This window comes from Ixodes scapularis, unplaced genomic scaffold (assembly GCF_016920785.2).
Source record: "Ixodes scapularis isolate PalLabHiFi unplaced genomic scaffold, ASM1692078v2 PGA_scaffold1__304_contigs__length_218370807, whole genome shotgun sequence".
NCBI lineage: Eukaryota > Metazoa > Arthropoda > Arachnida > Ixodida > Ixodidae > Ixodes > Ixodes scapularis.
In genome coordinates, this window is record NW_024609846.1 from 120,936,658 (window position 1) to 120,955,570 (window position 18,913).

At 47.7% G+C, this 18,913-nt stretch overlaps 2 protein-coding genes across 3 annotated transcripts in view; one reads left to right on the forward strand and one right to left on the reverse strand.

Annotated features, from left to right (window-relative positions):
• The window catches only part of LOC8051920 (protein SMG5), a 69,620-nt gene extending 51,394 nt beyond the window's left edge, over positions 1-18,226 (forward strand). For both annotated transcript variants that reach the window (XM_029970440.4, XM_029970441.4), the window contains exons 17-21: positions 9,910-10,126; positions 10,863-10,953; positions 11,775-11,855; positions 13,257-13,411; positions 17,347-18,226. In XM_029970440.4, coding sequence (XP_029826300.2) covers positions 9,910-10,126; positions 10,863-10,953; positions 11,775-11,855; positions 13,257-13,411; positions 17,347-17,426 — 624 coding nt within the window. In that variant the 3' untranslated portion in view covers positions 17,427-18,226. The remainder of the gene's footprint in view (positions 1-9,909; positions 10,127-10,862; positions 10,954-11,774; positions 11,856-13,256; positions 13,412-17,346) is intronic.
• LOC8051923 (coiled-coil domain-containing protein 115) lies at positions 3,914-4,792 on the reverse strand. Its single transcript, XM_002434273.3, has one exon. The coding sequence runs from the start codon at positions 4,767-4,769 to the stop codon at positions 4,146-4,148; it is 624 nt and encodes a 207-aa protein (XP_002434318.3). The 5' UTR covers positions 4,770-4,792; the 3' UTR covers positions 3,914-4,145.
• Positions 18,227-18,913: the final 687 nt, after the last annotated feature.

Here is an 18,913-nt window from a genome sequence, read left to right on the forward strand (position 1 = left end):
ACTTGTAAAAACTTTGGTTGGGGCTAGTTGGTTATATTGACTAAAAGGTTAAAAGGCGCAAACAAACAAGACGGGAAAAGAGACACGTACGACACGGACAGGCGCCTGTCCGTGTCATACGTGTCTCTTTTTCCGTCCTGTTTGTTCGCGCCTTTTAACCTTTTAATCAACTTGTAAAAACCCTGACGCTAAATGTCTTTAGCGAGTGTTTTGCCTAGTTCCCAGACAAACAAAAGAGTACTGAACATATTGAATAGTTTAACAGATGAGGGCATACTAAAGTGTGAAGCCTGATATCTGAGCCCCATGAATATACAAAATAGGTGTATAAGAAAACTAGCCAACTGCCGTTTCTGTTTTACCTCTATATTAATTGTACAAGAAAGCAACTCTTATGTTTTGTTTCCTTTCAATTTCATGTTTCTCCCAGAACCATGCGTTGTCTGCCCGTACATATTCGTCGTCATTCCCTTTTTGGGTAGTACCGGGAGTTTGTGAGAAATCTGAGCCTGGCTTTTTGCACCGCAGAAATCAACTAGACATTGCGGGAGAGCTCAAACTCCGTCAGTTCGAGTAAGATGCCAAAGTTTCAGCACCAGCCTTTATCTTATTCAAAAGCTATAAGCGATTTTCTGAAAATTTCAATAGAAAAATGGCGGCCGACGGATTTCTCGAATGCATGGAGCTCTATTGCGCCAGAAACCGAAAACGGGCAACACTGGGCCTTATTTTTTCATTGAAATTTTCAGAAAATTGCTTATAACTTTTGAGTAAGATAACGGTTGGTGCTGAAACTTTGGCACCTTGCTCAAACGGCTGGGGCTACATTTTGACGAAGTTTGAGCTCTCCGCAATGTCTACCATAAAATACTGGGCAAGTGCCCACTCAAACTTTGGAGATAATCGCAAAAAAATGGCGGATGAGCGCTTGTCCGGTCATCAATTATTACATATCAATGTACTGTGCATATTTTCTCAGATCTTGCAGATTTGTGAATAGGCGCTTAATGTGGAATGGGCGGATGCACGGTATTCTACGGTAGTTTATTTTTGCGGTGCAAAAAGCCGAATTCGGATTTCTTACAAACACCCTATACTCCAATTTTCCCAACACTCAATAGTTTTCTGAAAGCTGACTTTCGATGGTATTGACTGTCGACTAAAAGCCAACTATCGATATTACTATTGGTTGCACTATCGCTAGTACTACCGAAAGTCAACTATTGATAATACTATCGATGATAGTCAACTATCAATAGTTTTCGACGCTCGATAGATTGGGAAAAAGTCTCGACAGTCAAATTTTTTATAGTTTTGCATCACTAGTCCCAAGCCCTGGCTGTTGAAGATTTACTGGACTGTCAAGCTGTAGAGCAGCAGGCGACAAAACGGGCATCAGCTGTGTCCACCTCCTCTGCCGTGCCACCGTCAGGATTGCTGCAGGCAACAGCACGACACTTTGGTGACGTCATTGGGCAGAAATAGAGGAACCACACATGAGGCGGGGACGCGTTGCACGTATTATAGTACCGCTTTAAGCAATCTGCTAGACGGATAAGACGGAGTGGCCCCCTTGACTGAACATTGCCTTCGCTAACTGTGTGAAGGGAGGGTTCCCACACTTGAGAGTCTGACCCTGTAAACGTCTTGCTTTGAAGCTCGTTGCGAATACCGGCGACTGTTAACCGTGATTCTCGAAGCAACCTTGGCGTTTCCGTCAATCCAAAAAAGACAACCCTGGTAACATTGTTGGGGATGTGCATGGCCATTCAACCATAGTGCTCTCACTTTTTTTTTTTTTTTTTGGTAAATAAAAATTTGCATTGTAAAATTTATTTTTTAAAGCATTCAAAAGAAATGTGCCCATGAATACTTGCAAAGTTTTTCAAATTGTCCAGAGACCTTCCAAATTACGCTTGTCTTTTCCAATTGTATGGATGTGACCTCACCTCTTGAAAATATGACCGCGGCATTGTCTGGCAACATTTTATCTGAAGGGTCCCTGCACATAATGTAACCATTACAGCAGCATTGCTAATGTCAGCAAGCGTGTGTCTGTGTCATGACCGGCTTCGTATGACTTTCACCCGTGATGTCAGCGTATCTCGCAACAAGGCTGGCATCGGGTCCACATCGCTTCTCAGAAGCACCCATACTGCTTTCGTGCCATAGAAGAGCAGGTAGATGTTGAGAACTTTCTCCGAGATGACTGTGGGTATACTGAGGTTCATGCCGAGTGTTTTCTCGTGGGTTTTCTTGTCGAGTACAAACTGCTGCTAAGCGCAATAATGTAACCAAGATTGTTTTTTGTTTTTATTAAAGGGGGAGGTTTGTTACGTTATTGCTAAAAAGCAAACTCTCGTTGTCAGTTGTTTGAGATTTCAAAAGAAACTGAAGTGGCATCTCCTCAGGACCACGCTGCCCCCGTGCTTTTTTTTATTATTGTCTCTTTGAAATTTATTCTTTTTCGGATAAATCCAAATTAAAGACCGACGACCAGTTCGTGCTCTCCACTTTTCCCCCGCTTCCTCCTCTCCCTCCTTCTACCCTGTCCACCGTTGCATGTTTTCTCCTCCCCCATGGAGAGGAGGATCTTCTGCCTTGCAGAATCTCGAGTCTGGTGGTCGGCCTTTAACAGAAAATTTACCGGCGAGTGTTTTTCAGATTTTTACAAAAACACAGCTGTATTTAAGAAGGGGGGGGAGAGAGAGAGAGAGAGAGAGGGGGGGGGGGGGAGAGAGAGAGAAAGAGCTCCAGTACCACAATGGCCCGCCCCCCTGACTGGGAGTGTGCGTTTCGGAAAATGCTCTCAAAATGGGCAACAACTACCATCATGGGCGAAATACCAACGAATGCATGAGGCATTACTGGAGTCCTCATTGAAATGCGATGCTTTTGCAATTGCGGTGGACAAACTTAGGAGGCTACCAGTCTTCTAAGTTCCAGTCCTAACATTGTGGCAAGTATGCCCATGATGTTTGTACTGGAACATTGTTTTTATTCCACAGCATGTACACTAACGCTCCGATCCTACTCTGGGCGGTCCACAAAAATCAGTATCTTAATGTATTGCACTAAGATTAACTATAGCTAGGTGGTGTACGCATAGAGTTAAAATGTCAACAGATAAACTTATCTCGTTCAAGAAAGAAAAAAGAAGAACCTGTTTCAGACAGTCTACAGTGCCATTTCCCAGGTGACGCAGAATGTGCTTGTTGACTTGGAGACGCTGCTGACAGATGATGTATGCATCGAAGGTGCGCAGGGCACGCCGGTTCAGGTTTTGATAGCAGACGATCTAGCGAAAGTATGTCTATGCATACACCATCTGTTGGCAGCATCTCCAAGTCAACGAGCACCGTCTGCGTCTCCCGGGAAATGACGCCGTAGATTGGCCGAAACAGGTTCTCCTTTTTTCTTTCTTGAACGAGGTAAGTTTATGCGTTGATATTTTAACCTTATGAGCCACACCTCTGTAGAAAATCCAAGTGTGATACGTGGAGAAGGCAATTATTGCGGACTGTTCAAAGTGGGATTGAAGTGTTAGAGCCATATTCCAGTATTTGCTCTTTCTCGCACGTGTTGAAATGTGGTGGTGCCAGTGTGCAAAAAGCCCCCAACTACTTCCGGTTCTGAACTAGATGGCGGGTTCGGCAGCATTTGCGAAGCCTTCTCGACATGGCCACTTATGGCACTGTCAGTTTTAATTCACTCTGAGTGATTGAGGATGTAACTGAACAAAGGGACTCGTGGATATTTTGGCTAATCAGATTCATTGCTAAAGCATCTTTTCAAGGTCAATATAGAGGTGCTCGAGAACCCGCGGTTCAGTCCATGGATTTTGTTTGTGTTTTGTAGGGGAGCATGTCTGTGCAGCCTCGGCTAGTGGGAGCATATACAATGGCGAGACACGTGCAACAAACGAACTGGATTTTATTCTCTGTGTACGCATTGGCAGCGGTGGCACGACCGGCGTGTCTCCCGACGTGCCAAGCTTCCTGTACACATTACTGCACCACACCGAAACGAGTGCCTTGGCAGTGGCAGCTTTGCTTGGAGCTCTTCGAGCTAGATGCGTTCACGACTGTCGGCATTAAATCTGTGTACGCCTTCCAGCAGCATAGACGGTTGACGTGGTTCACGGCTTAGGGTCGAGTACCCGAAGCGCGCAGTTTCTCGTATCGGTCGAGGGCCGAGCTCAGTTTGACCTGTTCGTTGGCCACGTCGGTGAGCACTTCAAGCGCCTGGGCGAAGCACTTTTGCGAACGACGCAGCGACGCCGGCACCAGGACGCCGAACCACTTCAGCGGGTCTCCGCTCGGCGACGGACCAGCAGCCGTCGCGGTAGACTCCTCTTCGTCTGAACCTTTATCGGAAACTTCGTCGAGAAAGGCTTGATCGTCGCCGTCACCACCATGCCTCCGGCGAGCCGTGTCGGTTTTGTCGTTCGCGGGTGCTGCTTCGTCGTCCGCGCTTACGAGCAATTTGAAGTACGGCTGACGATCGCGCTCGTCTACTTGGCTGAGGACGGTGCGGCTAGCTTTCATGTCCCCCAAGTGCAGCTGGAGTGCGGAGACGGCGCCGCGGTTGCCCATCGCGAAGCGCGCCCTCGCGAGTTCGATGAGCCCGGCCTCGAGGAGTTCGTTGAGGTGCTCGCGAAGCTGAAGCGTCGTCTCGATGGCGTCGACCGAGCTCTCGAGGGCCACATCGAGAGCCTCTTCGAGGCATGTTTCGTCGTCGCCGGCTGACGGACCTCCCGCTTCGGCCATGTTTGTTTGGGAGAACTCGTGACTCGACAGTGTACGCGTCAACCGTGGTGTGTCGCCACCGTCGTAATTGTATGTTTGTTTCCGTCACTCAGAGATGGCGCCACGTGTCCGTCGCTGTGCTGCATAACTTTGAGGGGGTTTCCTCCAGCTATCCTTTAATTTTAATTTTTGTTGTCCGATGTAGGGCGTTGCTTTCTTGCTTGATAGTAGCGGAAAACACTGCAACGGAAGAAATTAATAAAATAATTGGAACGCCGACGAACTCGTTGTGAGCTAAGCAGCCTTATCGCCTGAATTCTGATACACGTTAGCAACACGTCTTTATCTTTTTTTTTTTTTTTTTTGGGGGGGGGGGAGGATTTGTTTTGGTAGCCTTGTTTGGAGAACCGAATTTGGTGGGACGGTTGATTGGTTTTGTCCTTTTTTCGGCCATTTATTGCTGCCGCCAACGAGTGATCAGCCCCCAAGCCGGAGGTTATCTTTACCTTCGGTACATCTCCACTCCGCTCCAGTCCTCTTTTGCGAAAGCCTTCGGTGACAGAAACGACTGCATCATCCAGCGCACTGCCTGTCAGAAGGCAGGCGCCCAAAGACCGGTTTTTTTGCTCGCGCTACCGAGAATGCTTGCAAGCTGTCTGCGTGTCGGTGCCATTCCAGTGAAATTGAGACGCGGCCAAGGGCCTCGGTCGACCCGGCCCCCTACCACCGCCGCTGGCCGGCAGCAACAACGGCAGTTGAAGAGCCCGGGATGGGGGACACGGGTGTCGCGACCAAACCGAGCCCCCTTGGGGCCCGTGGGCCATTCTGGCTGCAAAGTAGGGGAGTCCATAGAAAAGGCTGCCCCCTCCCGTCGTAAACCGAGGAGCGTCTGCTGCTTTGCTGCCCTTCTTTCCCCGTTCCCATCGTCGACTCCGGCAACACGCACCGACACACACCGCCGCGGTCATTCGTTGCCCTCCCTCCGAGCTTTTATTTGAGCCCTCTTCCCCCCCGCCCCGTGTGTGCCAGAGTAGGGGGCTTCTTTTTTGACGTCCCCCGCCCGGTCTTTTAGTGCGCGGTCGGTCGGTTGTTGGAGTTGTTGGCTCTTCTTACTCCGTCCTCCGACATTCTCTCTGCCTCCTCTTTCCTCCGTTTTTCTTCTTCCCGCATCGCGCCGATCTGTCGTCGTCGTCTGCTACGAGGAGGCGGGCGACCCACGGTTGAGGTCACGTGACCGCACCACGTGGGGCGCCTCCCGCGGGGAGGTGGCGAACCGGGTCGGCGGCGGGGAGGCAATCCCGCCCGCCGCCGTCGTCGTTCGTTGTTGCGTGTCGCACCGTGCCGCTTGCTTTACTTTGCCTCGCTTCGCTTTTGTGTGTCCCCCTGCGTCGCTTTAGTTGCCGCTGCTGGCGTGCTTGCTTTGCAGGCCGCCGCCTTATCTGCCGCCCTTCCTCCCCCCCTCCCTCTTTCCGTGGCAGGCGGCCATTGTGCCGCGTGTGCTCGCCAGAGGGCCTCGTTGTTTCCCGCCTCTTTCTCAGTACTCTGCTCGTGTAGTAGCGTGCGCTTGTCTGGTCGACGAAGGAAGAGTGAGGGAGAACTGTCGCCTCTTGCTTTTCGTTTTTATCTCTTTCCGTCCCCCCTCCTGCGGGAACACTGCGAGGATTGTGCTGTTGCCGCCGCTGTGCTTGTCGGCTCTGTCCCCATCCCCCAACTCCCCGTATTTATTTGCAACGGGCAGGGCTCTGTCTTATTTCGCTGTGCTTTGTGACTCTCCCCACTCCCTTCACTGCGCTTTGTTTGTAGGCTTCCCGAACCCCCAGCTTCCCGCTTTTCCCCGGTTTTTTTTTTTTTCTTATTCCGCTTTTCTCTCCCTATTATAACAATTTCTGTCCACGTTGCCCCCCTTTCCTTTCTCAGCGTGGGCGCTTCTCTCGTCCTACTATCCTCTCCTTTGTCTCATCGGTGTCGTTTCCTTTCCCCTCTTTCACCGTCCCCGCGACCCCCACCTTTATCGGATTTTCCCCGTACGGGAGGGAACCCCGGAAAGTGGATGCTTTCTCCCCTCTTGACGAGAGAAATTTTGTGAGTCGGCCCCGCCGTTCGAAGCTCACCCGTCGTCTCCCCCTGGGGCCTCACAAACCGTCGGCTCCTAGTTTTGCTCGGAAAGTAGCAGCAGTCTCGGGAAGTTTTGGGGGAAGGGGGGGGAGGAGGAGGAGGACTAGGGTTACCCGGCCGCGGGCACCCCTCGGTTGGGAGGAGCGGGCAGGTGCGTGTCCGAGCACCTGGGTGGCTAATGCGGCCAGGGGATCATTCTTCCCCTGTGAAGGGAAGGAGTCCTTTGAAGCGTAGAGAAGAGACTCCGGGCGGGGGAGAAAGACGCCAGACGAAACTTCCCCGTGTCCCCTAAGCCAGTCCACGGGGTTTAGGGGATTTTCCTGTTTTCGTCCCCCTAGCAGAGCAATTTCGACAACGTAAGCTCTCTTTTCTTTCTTTCTTTTTTTTTTTTTTTTTTCGTGCTTGTGGAATTCGTTTTTTTTTTCCTTTTTGTGGGGTTTGGTTGGAATGTGCGTCCTACCAACGGCGGTTTTGTTTATCATTCCGCTCGGTGGCTAGAAGAAGCCTACTTTATCCGAGCGCCAACGTGACTGTCTGAATGGTTACAGTTTTAATAAATTCTTGCTAACTGCCTTCAAGCTTCCTGAAACACAAATTCATTACGTGGTATTCGGAACTAAGACTTGGTGTTTCCGTCTCTGCTTAGTCCTGGTATGTAACCTTCACGCGCGTGCTTTCGGTGGAACACCTGGTTCCTAGGAACCTTAGAAGAATATATTTTTCATCATTCGCTATTTTCGCGGATTGTAGAATGCTACAAGGACTGCGTTAAACGAACATTTTATACGAAATGCACCCGTTTAACAAAGGCCCGGTTCATTCACACGGTTTAAATGTGATGGTCTCCTCTGTAGCGAATGTGTGTCTAACGAATATTCTTGTTTAATCATGACCAGCTTTCTGGGACAATCCGTGGAATAAAAAGTTCTCAAAGAAAATATCAAAATCATAATTGATACGCATTCTATGATACCCGGGCAATTACATTCCTCGGGAACATTATGATCTTTTTCAAGAAAAGCGGAAATTGACAATTTTGTGAGTGTAGCCCATAGGATTCAATGCCGAAAAAATTTGCGGGGCCGTGGAACGGAAACTATACGCGTCCAAAAGTTTAAGTACCGCTTATTGATATTTGATGACTGTCATCTAAACTACTCCCGGGGAACATTGTGATGTTTGTTGTTGTTCAGTTGAAATTCACATCTTAGTGCATGCGTCGAGGCATTGACGTCCAAGAAAGTTGGGGATGTCGTGGTTCTTGAGAGACAACATGGTTCGTCCACACGAGAGCTGTAGCGAAAAACCGTGTGTTTTAGAGACGAGAACCGAAGACACATGGAGCACTGTCTTCCCCTTTCCTGGGGGAGGGGGGAGAGGAGGAGGAGGGGGAGTGCGCGCTCGGCTCCCGGTTTCAACCTTGACAATAGCGAAACGTGGCCCTCCACGCACGCCATTACACCGCAGACGAACTAAGGGAGCGGAGGAAGGACATTCATGCTTTCCCATTCACAACTCACAATAAGTGCTTAAGTGTTCTTAAAATTTGTTTTTTGCGCCATTATTTTTTTTTTTTTTTTGAAGAGCGCACATGTTTTACACATGCAACACTATGCATGATGGACCTGTTTCAGGTTTGCATGCTTGCTTTTCCTACAAAACTCATAGAACAAAATAACTTTACAATGAACTATTTAGAAGTTAAGAACTTAGTCCGTCTTTAAAGGGGCTAGAACATGCCAGAAATAAAATATGAGAACTATACTGCTAAAACCCATTGTATGTTTTTTTTTTTTTTTTAAGCTACATGCACAGAGCCATGAGGTGTTCCATTACACTAGGCTCCTAACCCTGGAATTTTCACTACCTCATTTAAATACACTTTTTTTTTTTTTTGTCATTGTATTTACGAAGTATTTACGAAAGAGCTAGAGTTGGAAACGGCACGGTCTCGATTTGGCTGGAGCCACTACTTGTCTAAAAGTTGCAACTTGGCTATGCGTTTCAATTTGCCGTAATTTTCATTCGGTTCGAGCATCTATTAAGACGATTGACCAAGGCTGAATGGGTACGTAGCTCTTGCAGCGATGGGTGTAACGGTCTCTGGCTTCTTGCGGAAGTTTCATTGGAAACTGTGGAAAGCCCTTATACATCTGTCACAAATTCTGTATAGGCCAGTTCACGCAAAAATGTTCCAAAAGCCGGGATTCATGATTAAAAACAATGTATACACCGACATCCTGAAATAACTTGTCATTTAACTTACCATCCAGGACGGATGTAAAAAGAAGTTGAAGCGAGGGCAGACGATGATAATGTCTCCCGTATGCCATGGACGAAGAAGTCGGCAGAACCAGCACTACGGATGAAGAGAAGGAAGAAGAAGCGTTGGATTTCTGGTAGCTAGTCGGGTGTTCCCAGGCCACACTGATGATGTCTCCCATATAGGAGACGAAACGTCTGATAAATGTTGATATTGTTATGCAAGTCGGAGGTATTTGTTTTTAAGGCCAGTTCACACATGCAGGGAAGTGCTGAGGTCGTGCAAAGTCGGATGCATCGGTGGTATGTGGTGTCAGTGCTGATTAGCACTGCATGGTGCTCGTAAACGAGAAGAATGACTTATGAGGCAAGCACATTGCCAATAGAGCGATAATATGGTGCACTGTAAGAGACGTTACCACAGGTCGGTTCCCACATACGTCCCTGCGCTAAATCAACACTGGGAACAGTGCTGATGCAACACTGACTCTAACGTTACTTAGCACCGATGCAGCGCTATATCAGCACTGTTTCATTAATATAGTGCAAAATCAGCACAGCGCAGAAGCCGGGCATGTAGCCAGGGGGGGCCCATGTGGCCTGAGCCCCCCACCCCCCCGAAACAAAATCCTGGCTACGTGCCGGGCAGAAGCATTGTGGTATATGTGCAAGCAGGCCTTACGGCACCGAGTTGGCACCGCATCGTATGTGTGAGCAGGCCCCAAGAGCCCCACGTCCGCGTAGGGTGTTCCGTCTGGAGGCTGATGTCGGCCGGCGTGCGCAGGGCCGGAGCGAGAGCCCCGAGGAGAGCGAGCGCAAGCGAGTGATGCGCAGCATGGCCCACCTGTGGCTGGAGCAAGAGGTGCGGGACCTGGAGGGCCAGGTGGGGGCCCTGGCGCCCCCGTTCCTGGTGCCCCACACCAGGGTGCTCTGCTCCCAGCTGGCACACGTCAGGCGGCTGGTGGCCACCAGGCGCTTCGTGCTCGTCGTGCCCTCCCACGGTGAGACCGCCCGCGCTGTCGCATCCGAGCAAAGCCGGGTTTCGATCGGTTTTCTGTTGAGTTTTCTCCGGCCTAGTTTCGCGGCTTTATTTTTTAAAGGCTTGTGGGTGGCGAAAAGTTTCGGCACATGTGGCCACGAATTAGGGCTGGTTTGCATGGTTGCATTAGAGGCTGATCGATCGCGTCACAAGCACTTGTGACCACCTACAACGAAAAGGTGCGCCGGCATTGTCTCTTGGATAGCCTCGGAGCAGTCCCGATCTGCATTTGTTTTATGTACCGTTCTTTTACCCTGGGCTCGGAAGAATTTTGCCGAAGTTGTAAGCGATTGTTTTTCGTATATAGTGCGTAGACTTGATCTTGCAAATGCCGCAACACCTTCGGTCTAGTTATGCGCAGACCGGAAGCAATCCTAAGGCAAACCCAATAGGTGGCGCCGGCGTCTTCTCTCGTCGTAAGCTGTAACGTGGTCGATCAAATTGTAATGCAAATGTGCGAACCACGCTTAAAGCAACCACTCCTATTTTCACATTTCTACGCTTTGTCGCCCATTGTTCTCGTGACTACGCGCCAAATCACGGAGTTACAAAAATAATGGGTATGGACATTTATTTGTGACTGCACAAGACATTCATTACACCCGGTGGACGAAGCATGCCAGTGGCGTAGTGTTGTTGTCTGCCGGCGGTTTGGTGTGGCAGTGCCTTGCACATCGGCCTTTTTCTCTCCTTCGCAGTGATCTCGAGTCTGGACTTGCTCAAGCGGGAAAGCGTGGGTGCCCGCGAATCCATCCGCTGGCTGGAGGGAGAGCTCCGCAGAGGGAGCAGGTGCGTGGTTTTCGGTACTCACTGCAAACCATGGACTTGGCAAACTCCCTTCTCGTTAGCCATACAAAAGAAGTGACCTTGCAGGATTGAGAGACTTGCTTGTTCGGCAAAGCCTGTCAGTATGCAAAGAAAAAGGAAAAATGAAAGTGTATTTATTTAATTACGCTTTAGATGCATTTGTTGGGCGGAGCCAAAGTTAAAGCAGGATTTGTGCAGGTCCTTGAACTCTAAGTTTAAAGGGAAGCTACGGAGCTTCTTGAAAAAAAATGAGTTAGAAGTGAATTCTAGTGTATTTTTACCTGGTGAACCCGAATACCCAAACCGTTTGCCGCGCAAGTATTGTTAAACGCGTGAAAAACGCGAAAGACAGTCGCTGTCCGTGACGTCATCGACGGATCTTTTGGCTTGTCAAGGCTAGGGAGGCGGGGCTTCAGCCCTATTTTCAAATCGCTCTTATGGCTTTCCGGCGCGTCGCATTGAAATATAATTGTGATATCTGTTATTCTAAAGGCCAAATGAACGCAATTCAAGCGTTTTTTCTCAAATGTAGAAGTGCCCCATCTTCCCTTTAACGACACTGTCTTCCTTTTCTCTTTGCTTTGTATTTGTCTATTTTGTCATTGTTCCAAGGGGGCTTTTGGGTACTGTACACTGGACACATACAAGTGTTTGCTTCATATGCCAATAGAGAGTACTGTTTGTCGTGCATGGCTACGATTCTCATTAGAGACAATTGTGAGTAGGATGTTGGACACTATTGTTCATGATCTGGCACTTGGAAAAGTTGGTTTTGACTTTGTTTTTTGGCCTGGCATTTGCAGATATGTGCGCTCGCAGAAGAGCCACGAGCGCCTTTCCCTGTCCCCGATGAAGTACCCTAAGCGCAAGGACAAAGAAGCCTGGTGAGTATCACCAGAGGACCAGGTGCTTGTGCTTGTGTTTCAGACAATGTCCCCTTTGCTTGTAAGGTGCCTTTTTGAATGTATCTAGTAATGTGGCAACCAGGTAAACGTTTTATACTAAGCAACTGCCACGGTGGTATTGCAGCAAGCTGTAAGAATATCTCGCAAGACATCAGAGTATTTTGGCATAAAATAATTAGAAAAACAGTCAATGTGTGTAGAAGTCCGAGCCATTTCGAAAAAGCAGCGATAAAATAATCTGCTTGAAAAAAGTAAAAGCTTACCTGTCAGCCACAACCAATACGCCAACCGAATCTGCCACGATTTCATTACAGTAAAATACCGCGGAAGCACCCATTTCGTTGAAGCGCCCACTGTAAACATTTCCAAGGCTTGGGAATTCTGCAAATTGTATGTTAAAGAGGTACTCCGGCAATTTTTTCGTGGTCGCTGATTTGCCTCACAATTGGCTCAACACCGATAGACACGGCTGTACCAGTTCCCCAAGTATTGTGTGAAAAGGCAAACATTTCGCGGAGTTATTGAATTTTCTAATTTCGTTTTCATCGCATTTCTCAAACTGGGAGCCCCTAGTGGCAACCTTGAAGCGTGACGACAGAAATGGTACAAAGTGGGCAGTAAGCTATGTTCCCAACTGATTACAAGACGTTCGATGTTGGGAAAAGAATGCTTGGTAGCCGATTCACTGAGAAGCATGCAAAAAACACTCGACATACTCTGTTTAAGACTACCTGCACGACCTGAAAGTATGTACCATTTGTGACGTCACACCACTGGAGAGCGCGCGAAAATTCGAAGGCTTGTTTCGGCATCATCTTCATTTACGGTTTTCTCAATTGCTATTTTGAATTTCGGGAAAATAAATAGCGTACCGTGAAGACTAAAGGCCGGGTAGTCAGAAAATGCAATTTGTTTGGGTAGCTCAAAAAACAGCTGGAGTACCCCTTTAAGCAACCAGTTTTTCTGGACCCATGTCTAGATTAACCCAGTCTTCAGTAAAAGTGGAATGGGCACTCTTGCAGCATTTTAAGGTATTTGTGTTCTGTGTGGAAATAATGGTCATATTAATTTGTATCGATCCTGCTTAAGAGAAGCGTTTTGGTTGTTTTTATTTGTAAGGTTGCAGGGGCAACGAGAAGACTCGTGTTTAATATTTTGTTCTCCCGACGACACTTTTGGAATATTTAGCCCTACTCATTTTGTTGTTTTATTTTTACCTTACCTTTATCAGTTTTCACAGGCATGGCTGACTGGTGTCTGGAAGGTTATCCTCGTCATTGACGGTGTCTCATTAATTTTTCCCGCTTGAAGGCTAATGTAGCTGCTGACATTAGCGAGTGTTCCAAGCAGCCCTCCGCAACCGTTTCCCAAACGTTGCAGGGAGCTGTTCCAGATCCTGGAGTGCTGCCACCACCTGGAGAAGCAGTGTCCCAGGGGAGGGGGCCAGCACCCGCCGGGCAGGGTCATGGTGACCCTGCTGACCCACGGAGAGCACGGTCTGCCCCACAATGCGGCCGCTCTGGCACGTTCAGCCGGTGAGTGAAAAGGGGTTGGGTGCTTGCTCTGGGTCTTCGTGCACTGCATGCCTGTGGACTGCTTTAGTGCACCAGAGTATCCTAGACTGCACCACACTACTGGTGCAGTCTTTCTGCTTCCTGAGTACTGGCCACCCTTGCTGCTTCCTCACACAGCCTCAAGGATTGCACATAAGTTTCGACTGGACAATTGGCATTGTCCAGCATCCCCGTACATATGGGCAGAGGGCATCTTCACTTCCTTTTCGCCATTTCTTCCCCCCCCTCCTTTGACGACTTGCCGTCCGACCCCCTACATGTTGGCTTCATGACAACTTGGCCCGCCGCTGCATAAGGTTGCCGATCCCTGCTCTACAGTATACCAGAGCCCTCTGACTACACCAGAGTGCTCAGACTACGCTAGAGTGCTCCAGACGACGCCAGAGTACTCCTGACTATGCCAGAGTGTTCCAGACTGCACAAGAGCATATATTATGCCTTGGTTCTGCAGCTTGGATACATACATTTAGGGTTATATTCTGTTTTGGGGCGAAGCCCAAGTTTACCCAGAATTGTACCCCAAACAAGGTGCAATTCTGCACCTTGTTTCTCCTTGTCTCCAGATAGGGTAAACCCGATTTCTCTCTGCATATGAAAAGCTGGCACGCTCCCTGGCTCCTCGTGCTGAAAACTATGGAGACATTGAAACGGATGTGCCGTAGTATCAGGCACGTAGCCCGGGGGGGGGGCATGGGGCCTCCCCCTCCCCCGAAATCTTCCATTTTGCTGGGGCCTCATCTCCCCCTCATACAACACTTTGTCATGGGCAGCCCCCCCTTCCCAAATCAAAATCTTAGCTACGTGCCTGGGTAGTATCATTGCAGAAATGATTTTGGAATGAACCACTTCATTTTGGTTGTAAACACCGTCCAAAATCACAAAATGGTAATTCTTGGTTGTGTAGATGTGTTATAGGGATACTGAATCTAAACTTAAAAAATACCTCTCACATTCGTTAAACATGATCAACTTTATCTGCTAATGCCAGTCGCACGCTTGTATTTTGAACGGGTGGCTATATTTTTTGCTCCGAAGGACCAATTCCAGCGAGGGCTCGAAGATCAGCCATCGGAGAACGCGACGCATCCCGGAAGACGGTGAAAAACCGGGCCAGGACGGGCAAAGCTGTTTGGGGGTTGGCGTGGTTACGAGCTCTGCCACTTGGTGTCAACAGCATGTTGCAACCTGGCCGTTTTAGTTTCCCCGCTCCACTCCCCGCAGGAGTTCAGTAGGCCTGGAAAGAAGAGAAATAGAGTTTGGCAGGACTCGTGCACACGCTACGCAGCTTGCCGCCGTCATTCCGCAGAACGGCGCTGCTTTAAGGTCAAATGACGTAACGACCTTTGGTTTATTCCTTTTAAATAATATTTTGCTGCCTTTTCAAGCAAAAAATTGGTGTCTCCGTGGTGTGGCCAGAACGTGGTTTTGCATTAAGACAATAAAATAGGCCAATGGTGGCCAGGCTGCCCCGGCCTAAGAGCCGCAAACAAAACAACGAAATTTCAAGAGCCGCGGGGGGAGAAGGGGGGGGGGGGGGGGGCGGCAAACGTTTGTTCAAAGCCGAGGACAAGTATCACCGGCTAGTGAAAAAGGCCGCAAGACAGAACATTTCCTCGACCCCAAGCCAAAGTACATGCAAGGTTTGACAGTTCCGTTTCTGTCCTTGATGCCTTTCCCCCAGGGTTCGGCAAACTCCATCAAACAATAATTGGAACAGGGTCAGTGGAAACATATGAATGAAAATCGGTTCGACTGTACGTATGGGGGCACAAGGTTGGCCAAAGCTCTAAGCTGTACTTTATTTCGAAACCCTCACCTCCTTTCCTGGGGAAACGCGAAAAAGAGCGAAGGGAGGGGGGTTCCTTACGAGGCATTCGCGAGCCGCACTTGGACCAGCAAAGAGCCGCTGTTTGGCCATCCCTGAAATAGGCGCTAGAATTTCGTTGCTTACTTTAAGTACAAGTTCTCATTTACCTTAAGCAAGATATGCAGCCAGAAAACTCTCAAATCCTTCAATTGACACTAAAAAATATAAATATTTCCATAATTTTTCGTTTGAAAAGTAAAACTTGATTTTTACCCCTGAGATGGTGTAAAGCTGTGGTTCTCAACCATCAATGTTTTGAGGACCCCTTGTGGATCGGCTGAGATGATGGAGGACCCCGTTTGTGTTGAAGGGAGGGGAAAGGTATAGGTTAAATATAATAAGGATATATTAAATGCGTACAACTAAGGGCTAGACTGAAGTACACCTCTCCTATTGACGGGAGGCACTCACTTGATCGAATGACGTTTTAGCGAACGCCCACGTTTCATCGAACGACACTTTAGCGAATAGTCGGACGCCGCGAAGCGGCGTTTTCGGGTGGGCCAATTGAGTTCATATTTTTTTAATGAGTTGCCGCAGACTGTCGCCGCGGCGTAAAGCGCAGCGCGACGGATGGGTTAACGCGCGCCCCGTTATTCGCTACAACGACCATTCGCTCAAATGTCGCCGTTCGCTAAAATGTCATTCGCTCTTGTGATATGGACCCCCTATTGACATACACATGAGAAAGCTCACCCCAAAAGCTAAAACATTATTTCTCGACCAAAAAAAGAAAACTTTTATTGCCCGGCTTGACTGATAAGGCAGGGCTTTGCGGACCCCTAGAGTGCCTTCGCAAACCCCCATTTGAGAACCACTGGTGTAAAGAATGAAAGTAAGAAATGACTAACCCTAGTTACATTAGATAGCCACATATCAATAGTCTGCAATTAAGACTCTTGGGTTGTATGTAACTCCACACAACGTATGCTGACAGTCTTTTCAAATTAAATGAATTTATGGGAGAATTGACAGGTCCTTTACTGTAAATAGCTGCAAGAAACTTTATTTCCTGTTTACACGGCATCTGTTCTGAAATGTGCATGATTTACTAGCTTTTTCTCTGAACTGCTTTTTAGCAAATCTTACCGTAGAATACCCTGCATCCACCCATTCCGCACACACTAAGCGCCCAGCCCCAAAATTTGAAACATATGAAAAAATATGCATGGTACATTTATATGTAAAATTGATGACCTCACATGTGCCCATCCCCTATTTTTTTTGTGGTTGTCTTCACATTTTTAGTGGGCACTTCCTCGGTATTTTACGATAGTGCGGTCAGTCGGAAACCTTGAATGGCTGAAAGAGGGCTGTGGTAAAAACTCTGCTTACACTGAGCATATGTAAAAAAATAACACAAATGCGAAATGTTATCCTCAATGTATTCACCATGCATGCTCGTGTAAATGTTAAAATCGCGATGAGAAAAAGTGGTAACATAGATGTTACATATAAATGACAAAAACAGATGATACTAATGTGTGGGCTATGTTTTGCGCTTTATGAACGAAGCAGTTCTGAAACAAACCCAGAATTGTTCTTATTTTTCATCAATTCAGCTAATTTTAAGACCGGTATTCGGGGAGAAATTGGGTTTAACCCAATTTTCATAGGAATGTTTTCTGGTGCAAACATCGGGTAATATCGGGTTTTATCCGAAAACGAAAAACCCTAAATATATTGAGCAACATACTCCTAAATTCAAAATATCTTGGCTGGACTAATTAAATTGCCCAGAGATCTAAAATTTAATTAATCTCCCTGAATATTTTTAAAAAACGGCACCCCTAAAAGAAAAAAAAAATGGTTCTGAATTTTTTTTTAGACATAATGGAACTCTTGTATGTTAAAAACTTGCATCTAATAGAGCATAATGAGACAACGAGGAACAACACGAGTTGTTCTTTAGGCCAAATTTACCTTCTTTCGTTAACAGACTATCCGCATAAGTGAAACCGCATTGCGAGGTTTCGTTTACCGCATTCTTTTGTTCAGTCACAAATTGTTTCTCTGACCGTCTGTGCAGGCATCAGTATGGAGGACATCGAGGCGTTTGTCTCCAAGTGGCAGACAACTCCACCGCCAGCCAGAACACAGCCAGGCTGAGGGCCCGGGCACAAGAGAGATGCCTCACCACAAGTTGCCGGAACTCCTCCTGTCGACAAGAAGCTAGTCTTGGAAGGGCATTGGGCTGAAGGCATGCGGCAACGAAGCGGGCCACTGCGGCCCCTGTCTCCTTGGCACGGTGCCTGGGTCGAGCACGGGCTACGTTTACACGAATGTGATAGCAGCAGGTCGAATTAGGCGAAAGGAAGTTATAGAGGATGGTCGTCACGCATGATTGGGTGGAATCCAGTGCCGTTGCTTTCGCGTGAACGCCGCCGAAAATCCATCCGCTGCAGAAGATCGGCCGATCCAAAAGGGAGACATCTCGGCAGACGAGCTGTATCGTCGGTAGTTCCGCGTCCTCAGTTGGCACATTAGACTTGATTTGGCATGGTTGTGAGGAAGACGTGCAAGCAGCGATGCAGGTGTGGGTGTCTGAGTGTGTGTCCTGTTGTCTGTGCAAAATGTCATCTTTCATTCCTTTTTTTTTTTTTTTACTTTTTTCTATTTGTTTTTTTATTTGTGAGCTAGTCCTTCAGAGCACAATGGAAGCTTTGGTATGGCACCTTGCACCAAAAATCTATGCATAGGGCTTGTCTGTTGGATTAATGTAGGGCAGTGTTTCTTTTTTTTTTTTTTTTTTTTTAGAATGCACATAGTCAACGAACTGGGCCCACACATTTCCAGCGAGTTAAGCTGGCTTTTGTTTGGTGATTGCTTATGTGCCATTAATAAATTGTGATTGTTTTAAAATAAAGGAAATATTTTTTAGGGTATTCCTCCCAATGCATACTTGCTCTTTCATTGATTTTCTTGTCATGGATTGATATTTATTTCCCCCCAAAAGCGCAGTTTGAGGAAGACTGGCGCCGTTTTGTCTGTGTTCTGTGTCCTAGAGAAACGTGAATGTAGACAGCAACCACTTGTTGCAACAACCTGCACTGGTTGCTTCCTCTCTTTTTTTTTTATTATTATTATGTTGGTGATGTCATGATTTATGTAAAGGAATTCCTGCCCACCTGTCATGGATAAAACAAACACCAAGATTAAACGAAAAATTGCTTAAGAATATTAAACTAGGTTCGATAGGTGACCAGCGATAGGTCCACGCCAGGTGCAAGATCGGGCAAAGAGACGACGAAACAGGGTCTTTGTGCAAAACAAAACAAGATTTTCTACTGCGATAAAACGCCGGGCACGGCTACACCAACAAAAAATTGACACTCCACAACCGAACACTGTAAACGTCTGCAAGACAATGAAAAACAAACGGATCGAAAAGGCCGCTAAGCTGAAGGGCATGCACGTACGCTCGCACTAAAAACAAACCGCGTACAAGGCAAGGAACAGCAAACGAAAACAAATTCCCTACGCTCTTTTTTCCCCAAATCATTTCCTTTGGCCAGGCCCTCACACCGAAAGTCTTCCGAAGCAAAAACTATACCCAAACGGGCGAAGTTTAGGGGTAGTGCAATGATTTTAGTGTT